General features: G+C 37.3%; 1 protein-coding gene across 12 annotated transcripts in view; it reads left to right on the top strand.

The window, feature by feature from the left end:
• LOC137039084 (tight junction protein ZO-2-like) overlaps positions 1-23,166 on the top strand; it is a 105,581-nt gene that overhangs the window by 55,345 nt on the left and 27,070 nt on the right. For 4 of the 12 annotated variants that reach the window (XM_067414283.1, XM_067414286.1, XM_067414287.1 and 1 more), the window contains exons 2-7: positions 9,885-9,938; positions 14,080-14,204; positions 14,755-14,857; positions 15,460-16,081; positions 19,121-19,224; positions 21,513-21,666. In XM_067414283.1, the coding sequence (XP_067270384.1) occupies positions 9,885-9,938; positions 14,080-14,204; positions 14,755-14,857; positions 15,460-16,081; positions 19,121-19,224; positions 21,513-21,666 (1,162 nt within the window). Of the gene's footprint in view, positions 1-186; positions 268-356; positions 525-578; positions 705-5,456; positions 6,420-9,884; positions 9,939-14,079; positions 14,205-14,754; positions 14,858-15,459; positions 16,082-19,120; positions 19,225-21,512; positions 21,667-22,845; positions 23,035-23,166 lie in introns of those variants that run through there. The other 8 variants (XM_067414280.1, XM_067414279.1, XM_067414284.1 and 5 more) reach the window with 6 other exon arrangements.

Genomic DNA, 23,166 nt, shown 5'->3' with positions numbered 1-23,166 from the left:
GTCTCTTAGGGTTTCTTAGGAGTGTGTGTGTGTGTGCATACGCTAATATTGTATACACTCTATCTGTACATGTAAATATGTAGGTATTGATCTGTGTGTGCGTGTGTGTGTGTGTGTAGGCCAGTTGTGTATTAGGATTACATAAGTAGAGGAGCCGGCATCGTAGCAAGAGAGCGAGAGAAAGAGAGAGAGAGCGCAGACATGAAAACGGTGCTGTGCCGAAAGTGGGCACGCGCTGTGCAGTCGTTCAGGAGTCGCCGTGGCTCTGTGAGTCTTATTTATAGTCCCTCTCTCTCTCTCTCCCTCTCCCTCTCTCCGGGTGCCTAATCTTCTCCGCCTCAGAGCTTAATTAGATTGGAGGTCGGGTGGCCATGGGGAGAGATGAGTGTGAACTGGCTCCCCTTTGGTTGCTGCGTCCGCTTGCAGAGAGCCCAGAGATGGAGGCGGCGCGGAGGGGCGCGAATCGAGGTGCGGGGGGAGTCCGAGGAGCTAAGGAACAGCTTCATCATCCTCTTCTCACCCAGGCATGCGTCATGCCTGCTCAAACTGCTGGTGGGGATGGGAAAAAGGCACTCGCGGTGGCTTGATCCTCCAGGGATAAACCCTTCCATCAGCTGCCACCTTAGAGAGAAGATTGTCGTGTTTCTACCCCCCTTCCCTAGATCCCGCAGTAGAGATCTCGTGGCTTGATTTGTACAGAGTTGGTTTGTATCGCATCAGTGGGCGTGTTTTGTGGTTTGTGTGCAAAGTTTTTGTCGTAAATCATGATGTTTTGTGTTGTATGTTAGCCTAGCGTTCGGGTTTTGTGGCTTTGTTTGTGCTTGGAGAAAGTTCTGTTGTGTTGCATTAATCTGATGTTGCTTGTGCACTGTCGAAATAAAACTTTGCGAATGAATGATGATGATTGCGTAGCAAGTGGAACGTGAACAGACTGAATGTTTAATTGCAACATAACGAAGGGCCCTACTTGACGTGTGTGTGCAATAATGAGCCGGTGATGCAGGTGCAGGTGTGTGTGTGTGTGTGTGTGTGTGTGTCTGGACTTCACTGGCTCCTGTCGCATAGCGTAGCTTTTGCTGGCAGCGGCTGCACTGCCTCTGTTGATCCATCTGCCGTGCTGTTTAAACTCTTTCTCTTTCTCTGTCTGGGATTTCTGCTTCGGTCATTAGTGTGAGAAGCAGAGGGGAGCAGGTGTTTGGGTCTCCATGTCCCTCAGGTGTATGGTGTATTTTTAGAGTGACTGACAAACGGCGTGTGTGAAGTGATGTGTTTGGGCTGGGTGATGTATTGAATATTCGCAGTGGTTTAGCAGTGAAGTTAAGCAAGGTTATGAATATTGCAATCATTTAAATGTGCTTTTTTATCAAGTTTTCTTATGTCATTAGACTGAATGTACAATCCCCCTTGGCTCACAGTTCACTAATGTGAGTGTGATAAGGTGAGAGTGGCATTATAGTTTGTAAGTTAAGTTAATATTTGTGAATCTCTTCAGGCTGTCAGTTTGAATCATTTTAAAATTTTACTTCAATGATTAATTGAACAGTCGTCTTGTGGCATTTTGGCATATTTTTACTTTCAGACATGGACGTGGATATTAATAAATACTATATTTTATTTTATCTATAGTATACAGGCCTAGTGTTTCAAATTGCAGTGTAATTACTGAGAGTATTAATTTTGATGCATTGACCTGATGTTTTATGAACTTGTTGGTCTTTTTCTCATTCACCATCCTAAAACGCATCAAAATTAGTACTGTTCTGACTAAAGATTTTCCTAGTCGATTGGTAGTTGTTCGTTTAGGCCATTAGTCGGTGGAGAAATACTAAACCATAATTTTGAGCATTTAATATATGAATTAAGCATTCATGTATGCACATAAAGCTTGCCGCTTCAATACTGGCCAGCATTGCATGAACTTTTTCTGAGATCAGAACACAAACAAAATAAACATCCTAAACACAAATGAATATACAGCACACTGAAACACTTAAAGGGATAGTACACCAAAAAATTAAAATTATCCTGGTAAATATCCATATTGAAAACTGGAATTATAGTATAAACTATCATTTCTAGCTTCCGCCAACTGTCCGTTCAACCGTCCAGCAACCGTTCAAGAGAGAGTGGTGTTCCAGCTTATGACGTAGGCGCCATTTAGTGTTTTATGTATTTGTTGATTTAACTTTTTTTTTAAATTGAAAAACCTGCCAATAGCTTTGTCAATAGATAGTAACCATTTTAAGTGAATATTGTGTAAAATAACACTTGTTTGATTTGTCAGTTTTATAAACTTGCCATTTGTCATCATTAAGTTTTACAAGTATTGTAATTGACCAGCCTGCACTCTAGACACCAGACACTTTGCCATTATCAAACCCTATATTGGTTAAACGCTAATAAGTATCAATTAGGACTTCCCTATCACATGGAGGGTTTTTTCATTATACAATTGTGCCTTTGCTTTAGCTCAGTCGTTCTGTTGACATATGGCAACCGATTTGCTGCTCTTGCGGGTATGTGGGTGTAGAATACGCGTCACATAACTCCCCCTTTTTTGTCACATGTATAACCTGTTGTATCACTTGTGTGGACAGGCTGTTCAGACATGTTAACATGACTGGCTGTGATCTGCAGGTTGGGTTTTCATGCTGTCCCAGCGCCCCTGCTCACTGTGTGGCTTCACCCTGATGGGCCTGTTGACAGGAAACAGCGTTGCAGATGCGTTTCAGCTTATTGGGAACAGCAGGGTCCTCCTCACAAGCTGCTTTACAGGGTCCTGTCCCTCTGATACCGAGCCGAGCCGGAGAGAGAGGAGAGTCTTGACCTTGTTGTGAGGAGTTTACTAAAGAGGGTTTTTTAGGTTAGTTCTCAAGAGAGATGGGTGACAGCTTCCTGTGGAGATGTCTTAAGTATAACAGTCAGGATTTTTATTTTTTGTGTTTTGGGGCTTGGATTTGGAGAGAGCGATCAGACTCGAACCTGTGTCAGCGGCATGAGAACCAAGGCTTAACATATCTGGAACATGATTGCATTAGGAGTTCAATGTATTTAGACAGAAACCCAGGTAATATAAATCTTTAAAGGACCTTCATGTCTTTCTAAACCTGGTACTTTCTTTCTTTTGTAGAAATTGAAATGTTTTGCAGAATGTTTTGTTTCAGTGCAGTGCAGCACTGCAGTGATGACACATTTTTGTAGGCCAACATGCAAGTTAGCATCAACCTCGACAAAAACATTATTTTTTATAGGCCTTTGGATATTCCAGAAAATAAGTTCATGGTTCTTACATGATTATTTCGTTCATCAGGATAATCCTGACAAATCAGCCCAACTTTTATGCATTTTAAAGCTTAAATGCAATCGGCAGAAGGAAAAGCTTAACAAGCTATAAACACAAGGCTGTAAAAGCAAACTAGTAAGTTATTAAATATGTTTCCTGTTTCACGTGATGATGTTTTATGTTCCCAACAACCTCTGTAGTCTCATTTAGCTTCATTTTAGCAACCACCCTATAATAATCAGGGGGTATTACTGATGTATTTTATGTGAAAATATCTTGAGCTTGCGCTACATACCTTATTTCAGGCAATGAACCAAAAACCCATTCAGAAAACCCATTGACTTCAGGGAAATGGAACCAGAAATGTTAAAATCCATTTCCATGTTTGGCCTGAAATAATGCATCATACCTGCAGCAGGATGGGGCCTGTCCATCAGATCTAACTAGGACTTTACAAATGGCGTAATAATAACAGCCCGTATGATTAAATTCCTCCAAATAACTCCTCTGAAGTCATATAAAAGCTGAATATGATCAAACTGAAATGTACATTTTTATTAGCTAAAAGCCTTCCCCACTTCCACAGCTCTCAAATCTCATTCGCGTGAGTTTAGTTAAGCTTTGACGTCGGTGAAGAACCATGATATTTCTCGTCATTGACATCAAAAATGGTGCAGAAGAAAGACGGACACATTTAGAACAGCATAAGGGTGAATTTTAGTTTTTGTGGTGAACTGTTACTTTGATAATGTTGATGTGTTCATGAATGCATTTTTGTTCATTAGCATGGTCGGATAATATTAAGAGAAAATGCTCATACTTGCGAGGCCTGTCTTTTGATTTATGAAGCGATCAGCTTTGTAATTTTCCTTTTCGCTATGAAACTGTCCATCATTTTCCAGATCTAGAAGGTGAGTGCTTTGTAAAAGCAGCATGAATTGCCTTCAGATGATGCAGCATCTTTAGCTCTCTCGCTATCTGTCTTTCTCATCACCGTCTTATGAACAATATCTCCACTAGCCACCCACAGAAAGCAGCCCAGCGCAGGATAGGAGAAGAGCTGTCTTAGCTTATCAGCATCAGACCCTTTATTTACTTTATCTCTGTGGATTAGTTTTATTTGCTGCATAGCGCACTATCCAAGCGCTTGTGGAGAGCCCAACAAATGCACATGTCCACACTAATTGTATGCTTCCGTAGTAGACTGAGGGCAGATATCTGCAGGCGGAATCATCCAATTAGAGCCGCACGCCAATGTGGACGGCTGAGAACAAGGGGAAGTGTGTGTTTGTAAGGAAAAGCTAAAGGGAAGTGCAGAAAATGCAAACCAAAACGCATGTTTGTGTTGCACATCTACCATTTTGTCCTTAGAAGGACACTTAATATTCAACAATATTATTGATGTGACTGCACTATTGGATGAGAACTGAACTGAGCTGGACGATGACATTCCTTGTTGTTTCCTGCAGAACTGCTTTATAGATGAAATTAACTAATTTGATAATTGATGATCTTTACAACAGAACTGAATCAACAAGTGACTTTATTTTAATTTTAGAGCTGTTTTACACCATCGTTTTTTTCTGATTTATAACCGTAAAGCTGATTTAAAGCAATCTGTATCGTAAGCTCTCTCTATATAAAGTGACTTTGACGTTAGGGATATCATATCTGATCTGTGCTGTGATTAGCCAGCCCTGTTTAAAAAAAAATAAAACTTTTAAAGATAAAACATTCTTTAAAAGATAAATATAAGTTACCTGCATACAGTATATTCACATAAAGCAATATATATAGTAAAACTCAGCTGCCTGCTTGTTTAACATAATCGCAAAAATATATATATATTAATGCTGCAGTCTGTAACTTTATTTGGTTCAAAATAATCCTATAAAAATATATTTTTGAGCAAGTACACAACCAGGCGGTGTTCAAAACTCCTCAATCTCCTCAACTCCTCAAAACAGTAAGCTTGTAATAATGTGTTATAATTTGAGTCGTATTATAATTTGATTTCTGTGTAAATCTGAGCATGTCTTTGAGTCATTATGTCACGTGTATACATAAAGAAGTAGTTCGGCTAGTAGCAGTTACACGTGAGGATGCTGCAGGTGGCGGATCATTTACAGCCTTTTCTCACAGCAGCTGAAATTATTAAACATAATTTTGATGGCGGATTGCAATCCAGAAAGGTCCAAAAGACAATCATCAGTGACAACTGAAGGTCAAAAGCAAAATATTATACTACATGGAAATTTAAATCTACACTAATACACATAAAATATAACTGTGTTATCCCTAGCTCTTAACATAAATTTTGATGTATTATATAAGAACATCCACATACACACAATATTCTCACATAGGACGATATCTACTATATAGCATATTGCAACTGTTTGATTGGTTGCAAAATTTACATTATAATATTACCAACCTCTATTCTGCTTAATGTGACTATATGGAAGATATTAAGATATTTATAACATTTACATAATGCATTTCTTTGAAGCTGTGTTGAAACTGTGTGTATTGTGAAAGGCGCTATTTAAATTAATTGGACTTAACTTTACATAGAAGGGAGAAACGTTTAGTGGAAGTAGACTAAGATGTAGATTAGGATGTTGTTTAGTCTAAACTCATTTCTTATTTAATTAAATCCGACTATTTTAAGAAGCTTTAACCGGACCTACTGTCAAAGTCGCTGTGGTTTAACCTTGTGCCGTTATGGTTTCGTTGAGGTTGGGTTGTACTCTGACTGATTTCCCATTATTCATCAATATTGATGTGCATGTCTGTCTGTTCTTTGGTACAAACACACCCTTGAGCTGTGTGTGTGTTTGTTTGTCAGGCTGTTTTTTAGCTGTCAAAAAGATACAGATCCTGGTGTCTTTCACAGTGTGTTTCTGTTTAAGGACATCGGCTTGTAAATATAGATTTGTTTTAACATGATTCAGTACTCATATGTATTATAGTTCTTGAAAATTAGGAAATGATGTTTTCACCCGAGTGAGTTGTGGAAACGACAGGCCCTTCCTTCATACACACTCTCCTGCCGTATGTGGTAGACTCTCATTTTGACGCAGTGACGTATTTGGTCGTACCAAATAATGGGGTGTTCACTGGGTGTTCACAGGTATTTCTGGATGATACTATATAACTGGGGAGGGGGGCCTTCATTTATTGATAATTTCATTTTCATAATCTCATTTTAAGGAATATACTAGGTTATTTACAATGTAACAGTGAAGTGTGTAATTTGGTGCCCATAAAAATAAAATCAAAAGTTTGGGGTCAATTCGTTTTTTTTTTTAAATGTTTTTGAAAGAAGTCTCTTAAGCTCAAGACATTTATCTCTTTATTAGATCAAAAATATATTTAAAAAAAAACTTGTGAAATTGTATTAAAGTTGTGACAATCTGTTTGTTTTAATATATTTTAAAATGTAATTTATGTCTGTGATGCAGCGTTCCCGCGGGGTCTTAAAAAGTCTTAAATTCAGAAAGTTACATTTAAGGCCTTAAAAAGTCTTAAAAACGCCCAGATTTTCATCCTAGGTCTTAAATTTAATTTACCAAAGTCTTAAAACTTTTACTTCCGTTCAGAAACAAAACCTTTTAGTTTTCTTTACCCGACTGCTTCATGCATTTTTATTACTCCTTACACTTTTCCTTCAGCTTTTCAGAAAGCTGCGATTGGCAAACGGAAAGCAAGAAATTACCGTAATAAACCATTTTTGGGCAAAAAGCGCTATTTGTCTTTAAGGATTTTTTTAAGCGCGCCAAATGTTGAGGATTTACAGTCAAATGGCGCTTTAATATGCTGGCGCCAACACTTGCATTCTAATAGGGTTAAGCGTAATGTATTCTGATGTATTTGATCTGACTGGGTGGGCAGCTGTCAATCTCAGGCCCAACCGTAGATCCGCCCCTATCATAGGTTGGTTGTTTTGTCTGGTCTGCACTTGTGTCTACGCGCATTTTCAAAGAACGTGGGTCTCTGCACACTGAGTCCGATATTTTCGTATGCGTTTTTTCATATTCGTGATCCGAAAAACTCGTCACGCACAGAGACCTTGCACACTGAGTCCGATGCTTATTAATGAATGTGTTACGGAAAAAAAACGCAAAACAAGACAAAGTGACGTCTAGTGAAGATGATTTGTTTGTCCTGAGGAGATAATGGGTTCATCTAACGTTACTCCTGTGATCGCGTAGAGAGGAGAGTTTCCCTATCAAGCGGGATTATCCAGATCGACCGATTCAAAGTTGCAGTTTCAGTGGCTCAGTTTGATGCTTTGCTAGCGATACTGGAGACATATTTAAAAGAAGACCACTAATTTCTGTGAATCAATTGATCCCGAACACCTGGCAGTATGTCTATGGATCCGATCACACACACACACACACACACACACACACACAGACAGACAGAGCTTTACAGACCCTTACGAAACAAAAATATATTGCAATATATTTGAAAATATATTGCAATATATTCACATATAACGTTATGGGATTTAATATTTATATTTTCCAATATATTGCAATATATTGAAAGCGGCCATCATTTGTATATTTTCCAATATATTGCATGAATATATAATATATTTTATAATGCCATCAATATATTATTCCATATATTAAAATATATTTCAAGAAAATATATTGGTAAATATATTTTCCTTTCGTAAGGGGAGACGATGTGCTATAATAATAGCTGTGATATAATAATATTTGTAGCATTTTTGCTAGAATAATATGTATGGTGGCTCTGAGTTGTCAAAACATCTCAAAATGCGTTTTTACGGATGCGAAAACGCAGAAAATCGAACCTGTTCCAATTTTTTTTTTGACGGACGAAAGTTTCGGAGGCAGTGTGCAAGCGTGATTGACATAACGTGAGGTTGAATTTATTTTTGGAAGTGCGTAAATTATTATTCTAGCAAAAATACCACAAATAATATTATTATATCATAGCTATAATTATAGCACATCAAGTGTCTGTAAAGCTCTGTGTGTGTGTGTGTGTGTGTGTGTGTGTGTGTGTGATCGGATCCATAGACATACTGCCAGGTGTTCGGGATCAATTGATTCACGGAAATTAGTGGTCTTCTTTTTAATATGTGTCTCCAGTATCGCTAGCAAAGCATCAAACTGACACTTTTAATCGGTCGGTCTTGATCCCGCTTGATAAGGAGGCGAAACTCTCCTCTCTACGCGATCACAGGAGTCTCTCCACATCTCCTCAGGACAAACAAATTATCCTCACTAGACGTCACTTTGTCTTGTTTTGCGTTTTTATCCCCGTAATGCATTCATTAATACGCATCGGACTCAGTGTGCAAGATCTCTGTGCGTAACGAATTTTTCAGAATACGAAAAACCGCATGCGAAAATATCGGACTCAGTATTTTGATATCAGTTTCTGAGTTTATTTAATGTTTCTATAACTGAATCAATAAAAATAGAATGTTTGAAAGTTTCTGAGATCATTTATAATGCTTTTAGTAATGCGTCGTGTTGGTCTTAAATTTCACTCATAATGGTCTTAAAAGGTCTTAAAAAGGTCTTAAATTTAACTTACTGAAACCTGCAAGAACCCTGTGATGGCTCCAGTCTTCAGTGTCACATGATCCTTCAGAAATCATTCTAATCTGCTGATTTGGTGCTCAAGAAACATTTATTAGTAGTAGTAGTTATTATTATTATTATAATTATTATTATGAATGTTGAAAAGCGTTAATAGTGCTTAATATTTTTGTGAAAACTGTGATGCATTTTTTTCAGGATCCTTTGATGAATAGAATGTTTAAAAGAACAGCGTTTATTTGAAATAGAAATCAACATTTTAAATGTTTTTTCTGTCACTTTTGATTAACTTAATCCATCCTTGCTGAAGTATATTATCTTATTTTTAACAGGTATTGATCTCAAACTTTTGATCAGTAGTGCAAATAACAGGGGGACAGACTGTATTTTAATTTATTTATTAAAAACATATATTTTTTAAACTTGAATTACTTTTTATTTCTTTTTTTAATAAAAGTAGTTTCCCAAACACTTTTTCTGTTCGCTGTTATTGGCCCAAACTGGACTTGTCGGGATGCTTAAAGAAATATCAGAATTTTGTAGCGCCTCAAATGCTACATAGAAACTGGGAAAGAAAAAAGTCGTTTTTTAACATGAAAAAAATGGCACACTTCACCTTTAAACTGTACAGATCTGTGGCATGCTGTTTAATAGTGAAATTGACTTAATTTTAATTGAATTATCTTTGACCCCCTCAATTTAAAAAATAAATAAAATTAAAATAAAATAATAATAATAATTCTTGAGATGGGTTTATTATTTTAGCAGGAGGAACTGTCCAAAGAAATTGCCACAGATACTGTCATGCTTAAGTTGTACTTGACCAGGAATATTCCTTTAATGTTATGTGTGCATCTATGTAATTATGAAATAATTAGTTCAGGTTCATTAGTTCATTTAGGACCAATTTGTGTATAGGACACTCAACCCTACATTCACGTCGCACAGCATACTGGCATTAATGATGCCTGACTGGTGATTAATGGTGTTTGTTTCTCTTTTCCATGCAGGGCCCAGGAATGGAGGAGACGGTTTGGGAGCAGTACACTGTGACTCTACAGCGGGTATGAAACTCTCTTGAATGAACTTACTCAAACTAACCCGCACCCCTAGCTTACCCACTGCAGGTTTAAGAGATGTATGTTTAGATACTATGTACAAACAAGAAGTCTCATGTTTCTAACCAAAGCGGCCCCATACTGCGCAGATGGATGGCCTTCTAAACTAACAGACTAGAGTAAACCTCCTGCGGTAGACCACCTTACGGCTCCGTCAGCCCCTCTAATACACAGCAATACCTCAAGAACAAACTCACCATCACCAATGTGCGGAATCCATGAGAATATAATCCTTATGATTATGATTATATCTGATTATTAACATGACCATTACAATATCGTTTAAATGTTTAGGGTCTGTAAGATCATTTAAATGTTTTTGAAAGTCTCTTGTGCTCGCCAAAGCTGCATTTATTTGATCAAGACACAGTAAAAACAGCAATATTGTGAAATATTATTACTATTTAAAATGCGTTTTTTTTATGTGAATATATTTAAAAATATAATTTATTTCTGTGATCAAAGCTGAATTTTCAGCATCGTTACTCAATAAATCATTCTAATATGTTTATTTGTAGCTTAATAAACAGTTCTTATTATTATCAATGTTGAAAATGGTTAAGCTGCTTAAAGGTCCCGTTCTTCACGATTCCATCTTTCAAACTTTAGTTATTGTGTAATGTTGCTGTTAGAGCATAAATAATACCTGTAAAATTATAAAGCTCAAAGTTCAATGCCAAGCGAGATATTATATTTAACAGAAGTTCCCTTTCAAAGCCTACAGCGAACGGCCGGTTTGGACTACTGCAGGAAGTGCAGGGATGTAATGACGTCACTAGAACCGTTTGTTGACAAACCCTCCGCCCACAAGAACACGCAAAATAGGGGGCGTGGTCTTGTTGCTCTCCCACGTGGAGAAGAGCGCGCATTCAGCGCTTGCATCTCCCCGTTATGGTAAGAGGCGGGACTTTTCTGGGCAAAGTGCGCTAAGCTGCTGTCCAATCACAACACGGGAAGCGCTGGCCCAATCAGAACTCGTTACGTGTTTCTGAAGGAGGGACTTCATAGAACAAGGAAATCATCAGGCCGTTTTTAGGATAGAGAAAACCGTGGTGTACAGATAAGTAAATTGTGTGAAAATTGTTTTTTTACACGCGAAACATGAACTCATGTTATATTGCACACTGTAAACATAATCAAAGCTTCGAAAACACGCGAAGAACGGGACCTTTAATATTTTTGTGAAAAAACACTTTTTTTCTTGATGAAAACGTATTATTCTGATTAATAGAAAGTTGCAAAGAAATGCAAACTGCATTTATTTAAAATATAAATATTTTGTACATTATAAACATAAAACTCACTATTGCTTTTTTTATTTTTTATTTGGGTCCTGAACCCACGCATGGTAGTGTATGTATAGTCATAATTTAAAAAAACAAACAAACTATGGAATATGACATGTACATACTATTCTGTTATGGAAAACTGGAGATAACAAGTGTAAACAGTTTCTTGTATGAGCCGTTTATGTGAACAGTGGATATTCCATATAAGATGTTTACATGAGACCTAATCTTCATGCGTATGTAAACATGGACATTGTCACTAAGAACTTAGCATCAAAACATTTTATGCCTATGTGTTCTCCTTGTAGGAGTGCTTCAGCCTATCAGATAAAGTTACCCCTCCCCCTCTCTCATCCTTCCTCCCATTCCTCTTTCTTCCAACATCAAGCACAACAGGAAGTGCATCTTTTATCTCCCGCGTGACAGATCGCAAGGATTCACACACACCCTATCCAAACACACACTGACGCTATCACCACCATCACATATCAGACTCATCCTGGGAAAACATCTCAGCTCTGACATGTCAGATCCCTGAGCCCAGATAAGAATTGTCTTGTCTTATCGCTGCAACATAAAAGGGAAGATATAAGCTTTGGGAAGTTTGAAAAAACAGGATACTTAGTGATTACAAGTTTATATGGCGTATCATGACTTATAAGGGCTTGACAGTGCTTGCGTTTCACTCACAATTGTGACTAAAAAGAGATTTGTGCGAACTGTAAAATCTTTTTAGGAGCACATTTTTCACACATAAAATATGTGAATTAAGAAAAGTCCCTGCAGGTCCTCGGTTTTATGAAATTTAAAGTCATGAAAAGTCTTAAATATCTTAAATGATAGAAGAAACATTGATCATTTAGAAGAGGTTTTAATTTGGGGAATGGGAAAACAGGAATCACATTACAGCCTAATTTGATTTATTAAATAAGATGATTAACACTAGAACTGCCAAGGTGTTCGTTTTGACAATTTATTTTATTTAGTTGAAATGAAGGATATTTCACCCAAAAATGAACATTAAATTGTCAGTCAAATAATGGGGGGGGGGGGGTTCTCCACTTTTTTTCTGCTTTGTTTTTTTAATTTTTTTATTCGAATTTTAATTTTCACCTTCGAAATTCGTTTTTTTTTTTTAAACTATTCGAATATATATTCGACCTTAGAATATTTGTTGACAGCCCTACTGTTGTCTGAGGTCAACTAATGATGTTTGTGTTGTTTTTACATTCAAAAACATCATAACTAATAAGTAATAGGCTACTTTCTACACTGGTTTTGAGGCTCTCTCCAAAACGCTGGGTTTTGATGGGCGTGACGCACTGGAGATTTGGAAGTAAACGCCCACCGCTAGGATTGGATAATATTTGCATTTTTAATGAGCTTCTGCTCCCCTGTCATTTCTCGAGGGAGAGGAGAGATTGAGGGAGAAGCGGCAACCAGAATGATTCTCTCGACCACAGGACTCTTTATCAAACAAACACGATTTATTTCTCATCGACCTGCGATTGATTGGACTATTATTTTCATATTACACATAGCCCGCAAGATCGGACAATATATGCACGAACTGCGCGCACACACATACACGTTCGGCGCGTGCGCCGCCCTTCAGATGTCAACTCGAGATCGAGAGAGAATGGCAGAACAAGAACAGAATATAATGAGATTCATCAGCCTGCCGGGCTTTGCGAGCCCTGGCCCATAGGTGTCTGAGTCCAGCGTGCTAATGCCCTATTAGACACGCACAAATAAGCAAAAGGATCTATAACAATGCAGTACTATTACATATAAAAACACGTTTTACTCACATATGTGTGTTGCACCATTCTTGTCGGATCCAAATCCAGCATCGACCGGAGATTTGTTTACAAATGATTCCGCAGTGAACTGAAGTGAACATGTCTTCCCCAAATGAGCTGGAACTTCATTAAAAATAAAGTTCAACCACTCATTCCTAATATTAGGATCTGAAGGAAGCTTATGCAGCGACTGTGTTCTTCCACAACCAGGAGTAGCGCAATATCTTCATCTTTCTCGGCAGGTTTATCGTTGTTGACCATGAGTTGGTGGGCGAGGCTACTGGATTTGACACGCTGTAGATTCTGTAGAGGCGGTGCTTCGTCGCGCACTGACGTCAGGATGAAGCACAGGACCGTTTGCTGAGCCTGGTGTCTAAAAGCTTTTCTTTGACTAACAAGGAAGTTTTCAGCTCTGAAACTTAGACGATATTATTATATTACCATGACCTTTTGTGTATCAAAAGCTCAAGGAAAAGATGATTCCTCAATTCATCAGCCCTTTAAGACAATAAACGACTGGTTTGTGCGAGAAACCGAACAGTATTTATATGATTTTTTACCCTAATACACCACTATGTCTACCACTAGAGTCAGTTTAAGTCCGTGCCATGGTTTCACTCGATGTTGTCAGGTTTTATCTCCAGCTTTATTTGGGCCTGAATTTGGAGCAGAGATACCCGCTCATTAGACTCTATTTATTCAGTGTTCCTCTGAGGCAGGTGAGCAGGTTGTTATTTGGCCAAGCAATGAGGTGGAACCATGTCTCCATTAGCTTTCGCGTGCAATGGCTTTCTGCAAAACCGCACTGTGGTGGCACGCAGTCGACTTTTATGAGAGATTTATTTTATGAGCGCACAGACGTGATTGTGTAACACCGCTGGCCGTTTGTATGCTTCTATGAAGCAATATTAAATAGTACTGCCCTGGGCAGGCTAGCTGTGATGTATGACTATGGAAATACGTTAGTGCTACTTTCTAACTCTCTTTCTTTCGCAGGACACTAAAATGGGCTTTGGAATTGCTGTGTCCGGCGGCCGGGACAATCCAAATGTGGAGAGCGGAGAGACGTCCATCATTGTGTCGGACGTTCTGCCAGGAGGACCAGCCGACGGACTGCTCTTGTACGCTTCACTCACCTTGCTAATGCATACGTGTTTAGCGTATTGGTAAACCATTATTTTACACCAGCATAGGCTGGTTAATAAGTATCAAGTTTTCACATGGAGACATTAAATCAAAATTGACCCTGCTTGCTGCCCTAATAAATGCCCTTGGTGTTATTGTGCATGTTTTATTAGTGTATGTTAATCTAAAGAGAAAAAAAAGCAATAACTTTATTACATCAGCAGAAAATCCACTGTTTGTTAAAATGTATAAAAGCTGGGGGAAATTGTATTAACCAATAATGTCACATTCCAGTCAAATACTAATGCATACAATTATGCTTCGGCCTACATTATTTCACACAATATTAGATAAAATATCTATAGAATACACTTGGAAATAAATCATGTACCACATTATAGAAATTCTTTGCTTATAAAATATTTAGTTGTCCTAAATATTAAGAATATTAAGTATTCCCATTTGACTTTATTTAAATGTTTTTAAAAAAATCGAATGTCTATAATGATTTAGACTTAATCTTTGTCTTGTTTTGCTTGTGGACAGTGAGAACGACCGTGTGATACAGGTCAACACCATCACCATGGATAATGTGCCTCATTCTTTTGCTGTACAGTCACTTCGGAAATGTGGGAAAGTGGCCAAAATAGTGAGTCTTTGTCATGTTGACCTTTATGAGATGCTTACTTACTTTGGTTATCAGCAAAGGTTAGCAGTGTCAGATATTAATTTTGTATTTATTATTAAGGGTTAATATTTGCCTCTTAGAATTTATATATATATATATATATATGTATATTTATTTATGATACATATATTCTATTAATTAAATGTTACATATGTTACCTATAACATTGAGTCAACGTAAAATACAAAATATCATAAAGTCATATATAATATCATGCTCAGATACATTTTAAGTATTTTAAATGTTTTTCTTATACATTTTTTTAAATTAAATTATTTTGATCTGAGTATATATTTTATAATTTATTCTGAAGATAGATAACAGATTTAAAAATAATAATAAAAAAAAACATTTTTTTTTGTTGCCTATTTTACTTGCTCCATGCCCTGGTTAATTTATTTTTTAACACTAATTCACATGCAGCCTTCAAATGATTGTACTGCAACTGATCCCTGCTCATAGTAATGATCATATAGTAATTAGATTATGCTTTTAGATTATGTCCTTTTGATAACAATGAGCTGAATGTATAAAGACTAATCTTATTCAATCGGTCCCCACAGACTGTAAAGAGGCCTCGCAAGGTGTCTGTCCTCAAGCGCCCCCCCTCCCCGAGCGTGGATAGCCGTGATTACAACATATCCAGCTATTATCCTGAGGACAACCGCAGCACTCACAGTGACCCAGACTCTGATTACCCTCGGGGAAATGGCGGCCTGGGCTACACCCGCGACAGAGAGCATGACCGCAGCCTCGACAAGAGCCGGATAGACTACCTGGAGCCGGATTACCGCAGCCAGGACTACAACTCTCGGCGAGAAAGGAGTAGAGGCAGGAGCCCAGAGAGATCGCCCAGCTCTGACAGCGGCTACCGCAGGGACGGCAGTCGGGGCCGGACGCTGGAGCGTGGATCCAGCCCGGAGCCTCGCTATCAAAGGCAGCACAGTAGAGGCCGTGGGGGAGGAGGAAGCCCTGGCGGAAGCTACGGGAGAGATCAGGGCTACGACACGCGGAGGTATGACACCCGTTCAGATGACAAGATGATCAGGAGCCACAGCAGGGACCGGCTGCAGGATCACTCACCGTCACCCAGCAGAGAGCGGGACAGAGGAAAAGACCGTCATAACCATGAGCCCCTGGAGCCGCCCATTAATGTGATGCTGGTGAAAAACAGGCCTAATGAAGGTGAGAACCATGGATTATCTTATCAATAATTACATATTTTGAGTATAATAGAGTTAGGTGACTGAAATGATTAAAAACAGTTTAAAGGGAATTTGAAATGGAAATCATTTTTAACTTTACAAATGTTTTACTGTCACTTTTGATCAATTTAATGCATCCTTGCTGAATAAACGCATTCATTTAATTATCATTGGGATGTAAATCTTATTGCCCTATTCATGTAAATTAGATTTCGTGGCAGTCAAGTGTAGAATAGTTCTCAATATCTTACTCCCAGTAATCATTTTATAATTGATGGACGTTAATAAAGGAAATACTCATATGAATCAATGTTTACAGTAAACATTACTATAAATTTGCTGCAAGTTCATATTTTCTCATGTAAATGACCTTTGTGACAATTGTTTGTGAGAGTTGAACAATGCAATTTTCTTTTAGATTTAAAATGGAAGGATGCACAATTATTTAGTTAAACACACATTTTTGCCTTTTTATAGCAGCATTACTAAACTACACAAAAAGCTTTAAAAATATGTTCCGGTTCCAAAGGTTGGGGTTAGTATGATTAAAAAAAAAAAACATTTATTCAGCAACAATGCATTCAAAAGATCAAAAGTGACAGTAAATAAATGTGTAGTGTTACAAAAGATTTCTATTTCAAATAAATGCTATTCTTTTCAACTTTCTATTGATCAAAGAATCCTGGAAAAAAACATAAAATGGTTTTCACAAAATTATTAAATGGCTGTTTTCAACATTGATAAGAAATGTTTCTTGAGCAGCAAATCATCATATTAGAATGATTTCTGAAGGATCATGTGACATTTAAGACTGGAGTAATGATGCTGAAAATGCAGCTTTGATCACAGGAATACATTTGTGTAAAATATATTATAATAGAAAACAGTTCTTTTTTTATACAAACCTGATTCCAAAAAAAGTTGGGACACTGCAAAAATTGTGAATAAAAAAGGAATGCAATAATTAAGAAATCTTATAAACTTATATTTTATTCACAACAGAATATAGATAACATATGTTACATATATGTTGAATATGTTACATATCAAATATGAAACATTTTAAAATATCATGCCAAATATTGTCTCATTTTGAATTTTATGACAGCTACATATTCCAAAAAAGTTGGGACATCTAACAATAAGAGGACGAAAAAATTAAATGTACATATAAGGAACAGCTGGAGGACAAATGTGCAACTTATTGTGTCAATTGGCAACATGATTGGGTATTCAATTGTTATCAGTGCTCAGTTCAGAAGCCTGCATCTCTGATGGTATGGGGGTTGCATTAGTGCGTGTGGCATGGCCTGCTTACACATCTGGAAAGGCACCATCAAGCTGAAAGGTTTATCTAAGTTCTACAACAACATAGATATGCTCCCATCCAGACGTCGTCTCTTTGAGGGAAGACCTTGCATTTTCCAACATGACAATGTCAGACTTCATACTGCATCAATTAAAACATCATGGCTGTGTAGAAGAAGGATCCAGGTAATGAAATTACCAGCCTGAAGTCCAGATCTTTCACCCATAGAAAACATTTTGCGCATCATAAAGAGGAAGATGCGACAAAGAAGACCTAAGACAGTTGAGCAACTAGAACCTGTATTAGACAAGAATGGGACAACATTCCTATTCCTAAACTTGAGCAACTTGTCTCCTCAGTTCCCAGACTTTTGCAGACTGTTATAAAAAGAAGAGGGGATGCCACACAGCGGTAAACATGGCCTTGTCCTAACTTTTTTGAGATGTGTTGATGCCATGAAATTTTAAATCAACTTATTTATCCCTTAAAATATTACATTTTCTCAGTTTAAATATTTGATATGTCATCTATGTTGTATTCTGACTAAAATATTTAAATGTGAAACTTCCACATCAATGCATTCTGTTTTTATTCACAATTTTTTTGGAATCAGGTTTGTATTGTAATATTTCACAATATAATTGTTTTTTAATAAACACAAATATACTTATAGCCTTGATGAGCATAAGAAAAATCGCACAATCCCAATTAAAACAGTAGTGTATATAGTGTTCATGTTGCTCTGTAAGATCCAGTATAATTTGTGATACCCCATCCTTCAATAACAGCCTCTTTCCAAAGCTGCATTATGACATTTTGTGACATGTTCAGTAAAATGTGCCACACAACCGTTAAGATCAAATTGAAATGATTGAGGGCCTAAAAATGAAATTCATCAGTTTTTTTCCCCCCAAATATTATTATCTCTTAGAAGAATATGCAAAGGCAAGGACAGGTAGGAACAGCACACAGTTGGGCAGAAATTAATACATTTTACTTTATCAGTAGTTCTATACTTACTGAAATAAATCTTGCTCTGAGTTCTGGAAGTTACAGCATATTTTCACATGACATATGGCCCCTTTACAGGTGCAGAGTCTTTATTTCTGCAGTAGAGATCAGGTCAGATGCTGTGGAAATAATACACAACATAAAATGACCATCTGAGCTTCACACATGTGCACAGGCAGCTGGCTCTCTCTCTCTGTCCTATTGTAATCCTCCCATTTCTTTAGACCTCCACACATCCATCCTAAAACGGTTTGTCCTCATTGTATTTTGATGATATTTTAATCTGATTTATTTATGATGGCCCTGTCAGGAGATTTCAGAGGAGACGCATTCTTGTGACTTCACATAAATCGACCCGTCTTTTCCGATTTCCTCAGCAGCCCCTCATGACCCTCAGCCCAGAAGGGTAAAGCGGATAGCGCTGTTCAGTATTACGATATTTACGGATTGGAAACGATATTTGAACCCAAAGATTTTGCTGTTAGTTGAGCTTTCAGAGCTCTGGATCTGCCCGTCAGATCAATATTCCATATTTTCAGTTTCCATTTGATTGTCTGTAGTGTTTAAGCCATTCAGTGGGCCACTAAACTGACAGCTGGAGGGATTGCGGAGTACTAAAAAGGGTCAAGGTCATCATGGTTGTTAGATTCATGTTAGCGTTGCTGCACCGAACCAATGTTTCATTCTGTTTGGTCGTAGAGTACGGCCTCCGGCTGGGAAGCCAGATCTTCATCAAAGAGATGACCAGCACTGGATTGGCTGCCAGAGATGGAAATCTCCAAGAGGGCGACATCATTCTCAAGGTTCCTATCAAACTTTTTACATAACAGCCATTTTCACACATTAAGGGACAGATTTACTAAACAGGGCAAATTGCTCTGTAAAAAAAGCTCTGCACGTGATCTTCTGACGACACACATGAATGAACACAGACGGATCCTTTTCATAATAACCAATGAAATCAACCAAGAGAAGCGCAAATTAGCGTCTGGTTTAAGACTGTTTTGGGTTTTTTTGGCCGGTAAAAAATTGCGCAAAACACTAGTAAATTGATGAGCACAAATCTTAGTAAATCACCTTGGATGATTCATTTAAATACTCTCCTCCCATAATTGTTGTATCTGAAGGGGAAACTCCTACAAATCCATATGCAATAAGGTCAGCCGCAAAAATAACTCTGTCCGTGCCTTTTCAGCGCAAATTTTTCACCATGTGTCTTTAGTAAATCCTGGCTCTCAAAAGAGGGTTTGCGCTGGCCCAAGCTGTTAGTAAATCTGGCCCTAAAGCTATACAGTTGTCAAAAAATTGCTGAAACAACCCAGTAGCTTTCTGTGTTTAATACGCCATTGTTGATATTGTTAGCTATAACTAAATAAAAATTATTTTTATTAATTGAAATAAAGTTGATAAAATATTAAATATAAATATTAGATGAAAACCTTTATCTTAAAAAATCTAAAACAAAAATAAGAAAAATGAATAAATTAAATGAATTGGGAAATAAATTAAAGCTATGTTAAAATATAAAAAAAGACTAATAAAAATGACAAAAATACTAAAACCTGAGCTAAAATTACAAATGCTGAAAATGTCAAATAAAAAGCTATTTTTTTTTAAATACTGTAATAGCATAGCCTGACGTGGCCATACTCAATTCTAGTCGGAATATGAGTCTGAAACTGCTCCATTGGGCTGTGATTATGAGGCGTGTTTCAACCGAGCCAGGAACCAGGATTTTTTTCCGCGGGTTGTTTTCAATGTTCGTGGGTTGATGCGATTATTATGTGATATATAGACCCATCAGTGCGAATTTTAGCAGCCAACCGTGCCAAAATAATCAAAAATGTTGTGGGCGGGGCTAAATTCAGCTGGCATCCAGGCTAGTAATAGTATATAAATGAATGATACTAAAAACACTGTAAAGCACATGGTTGCTGATGGCTAATATAACACTGAAATTAAATGGATTAAAATACCCTTTTCATTATTTTACAGTACATATTGATCTTTGTAATGTAATAATAATAGGATATACAATAAAAATTATGAAATGTAATAGAAATATGTTCATAATACCTAATATAATTGAATTATGTGAATATAATCTTGTATTTGACATTGATATTGATAGTAAACACAGTGACAGTATTAGGGATGTCCCCGACTAAGGATTTACACATTCGAATCCGAATTTATCACATGTCGAATCTCTCTATAGTGGACTGATAATCAAATCATCTATGTGTGTGTGTGTGAATGGGTTGGGAGGGGCAAGAAGCTAGTCAGCAGGAGGGTAAAACTATTTTTATTTTCCTTTACACACTGCACACAGCAACAACTTTTAATAAAGCGATCAAAACTGCCTGCCAACTGACAGAAGAAATGACAATGGCTTTCTTATTTAGGTTTAAATAAAAGGTAATGTGGTGAATAAAATTTAAAACCTGCGATCGAAATACAGAACATCACACAAATATATAAAAGAACATTTTGATTAATAAACCAAAAAAAATACCTGCCTAGAGAGGAAAAGAACACTTTGAGTGAGATTACATGCACGTTCTTAAGCCGATTATGCCTAAAGGGGGTCGCACACCAGACAGACGCTCAGCTCAGCTCACACCTGACGCGCACATTATATACGCACAAGCTCAATTTTGAATTGACTACTGACAGAAGAGCTGCGCGATGGGTGTATCTTGTAGCACATGGTGAAATCAGTATGTACATTGATGATTTGAGGGAAATATAACATCAATTTAATATAAAACCTTGAAATGGCACTCTGTGGCGCGGCAGGATTTTAAACAACTTCCTGAGTCGCCGCGGACAGGTGCTGAATGCCGGCTCCGCATATCGATCCATCGAATGTTCGACTATTCGGGGTCACCCCTAGGAAAATATCTGCTAATTTATCAACCATGTTGATATATATATATATATATATATATATAGTTGGGGTGACTGTTTGCACACCTCCACTAAAATAGCATTCTAAACTCTGTGACTCAAGCCCTTTGACATCAGAGTTGTAGCACTGTAACATTATATATGCTTGAGCCATTAATGTAGCCTCTTTTGTTTTTTCCAGATCAACGGAACGGTGACCGAGAACCTCTCTTTGAGTGACGCCGGCAAGTTGATTGAGAAATCACGTGGCAAGCTGCAACTGGTGGTCCAAAGAGATCACCGGCAGGTCCTGGTGCGCATCCCTGCCCTGGCAGACAGCGACTCGGAGCCCGACGGTAAGTTTCTTCTATCACGCAGCATTTGTCCATAGACTAGTCTCCATTACAGCGGTTCCTGAGCCGTGGTGCTCACCCTCTGGCTGTTTGCTCTCTAACTCCACACTTTAATTAAAAGCAGATAGCATGAATTGGCTCTGATAAATCAGATTAGTAATATCATGTACACATTGCCAGGCGCTGAGGCTGTAATAAATTACAGTTAATTATGCGAATCACTATTAATAGACTCGAAATGAGTGTCGAAGCACAAAACCCAATTTGTCACCGTCTGTGTCGGAGCAGGGTTATCATCCACTGGCATAATTTCAACTATATGTCATGGATTTAATAAGACTGATCCTCTACAGAGGTGATACACCGTTAATGCAGTTGGACACGGGTTATAAAACCTCCTCTGGTTGTATAGTTATAGATTGATAGTACAGTATATTTAACAGGAACAGTCATTTAGAAATTACAAGACTTTATTGTCAGATACAGACTGTCTCTCTTTAGCAAAGGGGTGAGATTTACTGACTCTGTTTATACCTGCTATTAACATCCGTTTCGGATGATCTGACCACGAGCACATCAGAGACAGTATAGGAGACAAACCATTTGTAGAAAAATTAATAGGAGTAAAGGCAAAACTCAATATAGCAACTGTGTTAAAGGAAGTCCTGCATTTCTAATAAAAGATAGATATGCCTTTTTGTTAGAGGCACCACTTTTTTTTATATTCCAGAAAGCACATACAAACATTTTTTTTTTGAATGACTTTTAAAATGTTGAGTGGTAGAAAGATTTAAAAAGTATTTGCATGTACATACTATCTTATATATAAATATAAATAGTTTACATATAAATATTACTTACATGCATGTGTGTGTATTTATATATACTTAATAATTATACACAGTACACATGCATATACAGTATTATGTAAAACTAACTATGTATATAGATATATAGATATATACACACTTATCAATTTAAATTATTTTATAATAAATAGATTTAAATAAAAATAATTGTGTTTGGACATATATGGATGCTAATAGCAGGTATCATAATCTTGTTGCAGATGCATATGCACCGACACAATGAATATTTTAACACCAGAAAGATGCGCTTACCTGAGGAAAACAAACAGCTTGCTTACAACAGAAATGCTATTTTTGTGTTCTCTTTTTACAGATAATACAGATATGTCATACTTTTAGCCGATGGACTGCTGAGACACAACATAAAGTCTGGTTGCCTTTAATCTTTAATCATGACTGTGCCTCAACAAACCTGTAAAACTTTCACACTGTGCCCTTATGTTTTATGCTAACCTCCTTTTTTAATACCTTCTTTAACAATAAATAAGTCTACTCAATGTTATGTCTGTGTGGTGGTGACTTATTCAATCATGGAGGAGAAACTCTGTCAGATGCTATTTCATACTCTTCAGCTGTTATTAGGGTGGGACAGCTGGATATCGTATGGCTTTTACAGATCTACCATTCTCAAGGT

Source organism: Pseudorasbora parva, chromosome 13, assembly GCF_024679245.1.
Source record: "Pseudorasbora parva isolate DD20220531a chromosome 13, ASM2467924v1, whole genome shotgun sequence".
Classification (NCBI taxonomy): Eukaryota; Metazoa; Chordata; class Actinopteri; order Cypriniformes; family Gobionidae; genus Pseudorasbora; species Pseudorasbora parva.
This window is presented reverse-complemented; position numbering and strand designations above follow the sequence as displayed.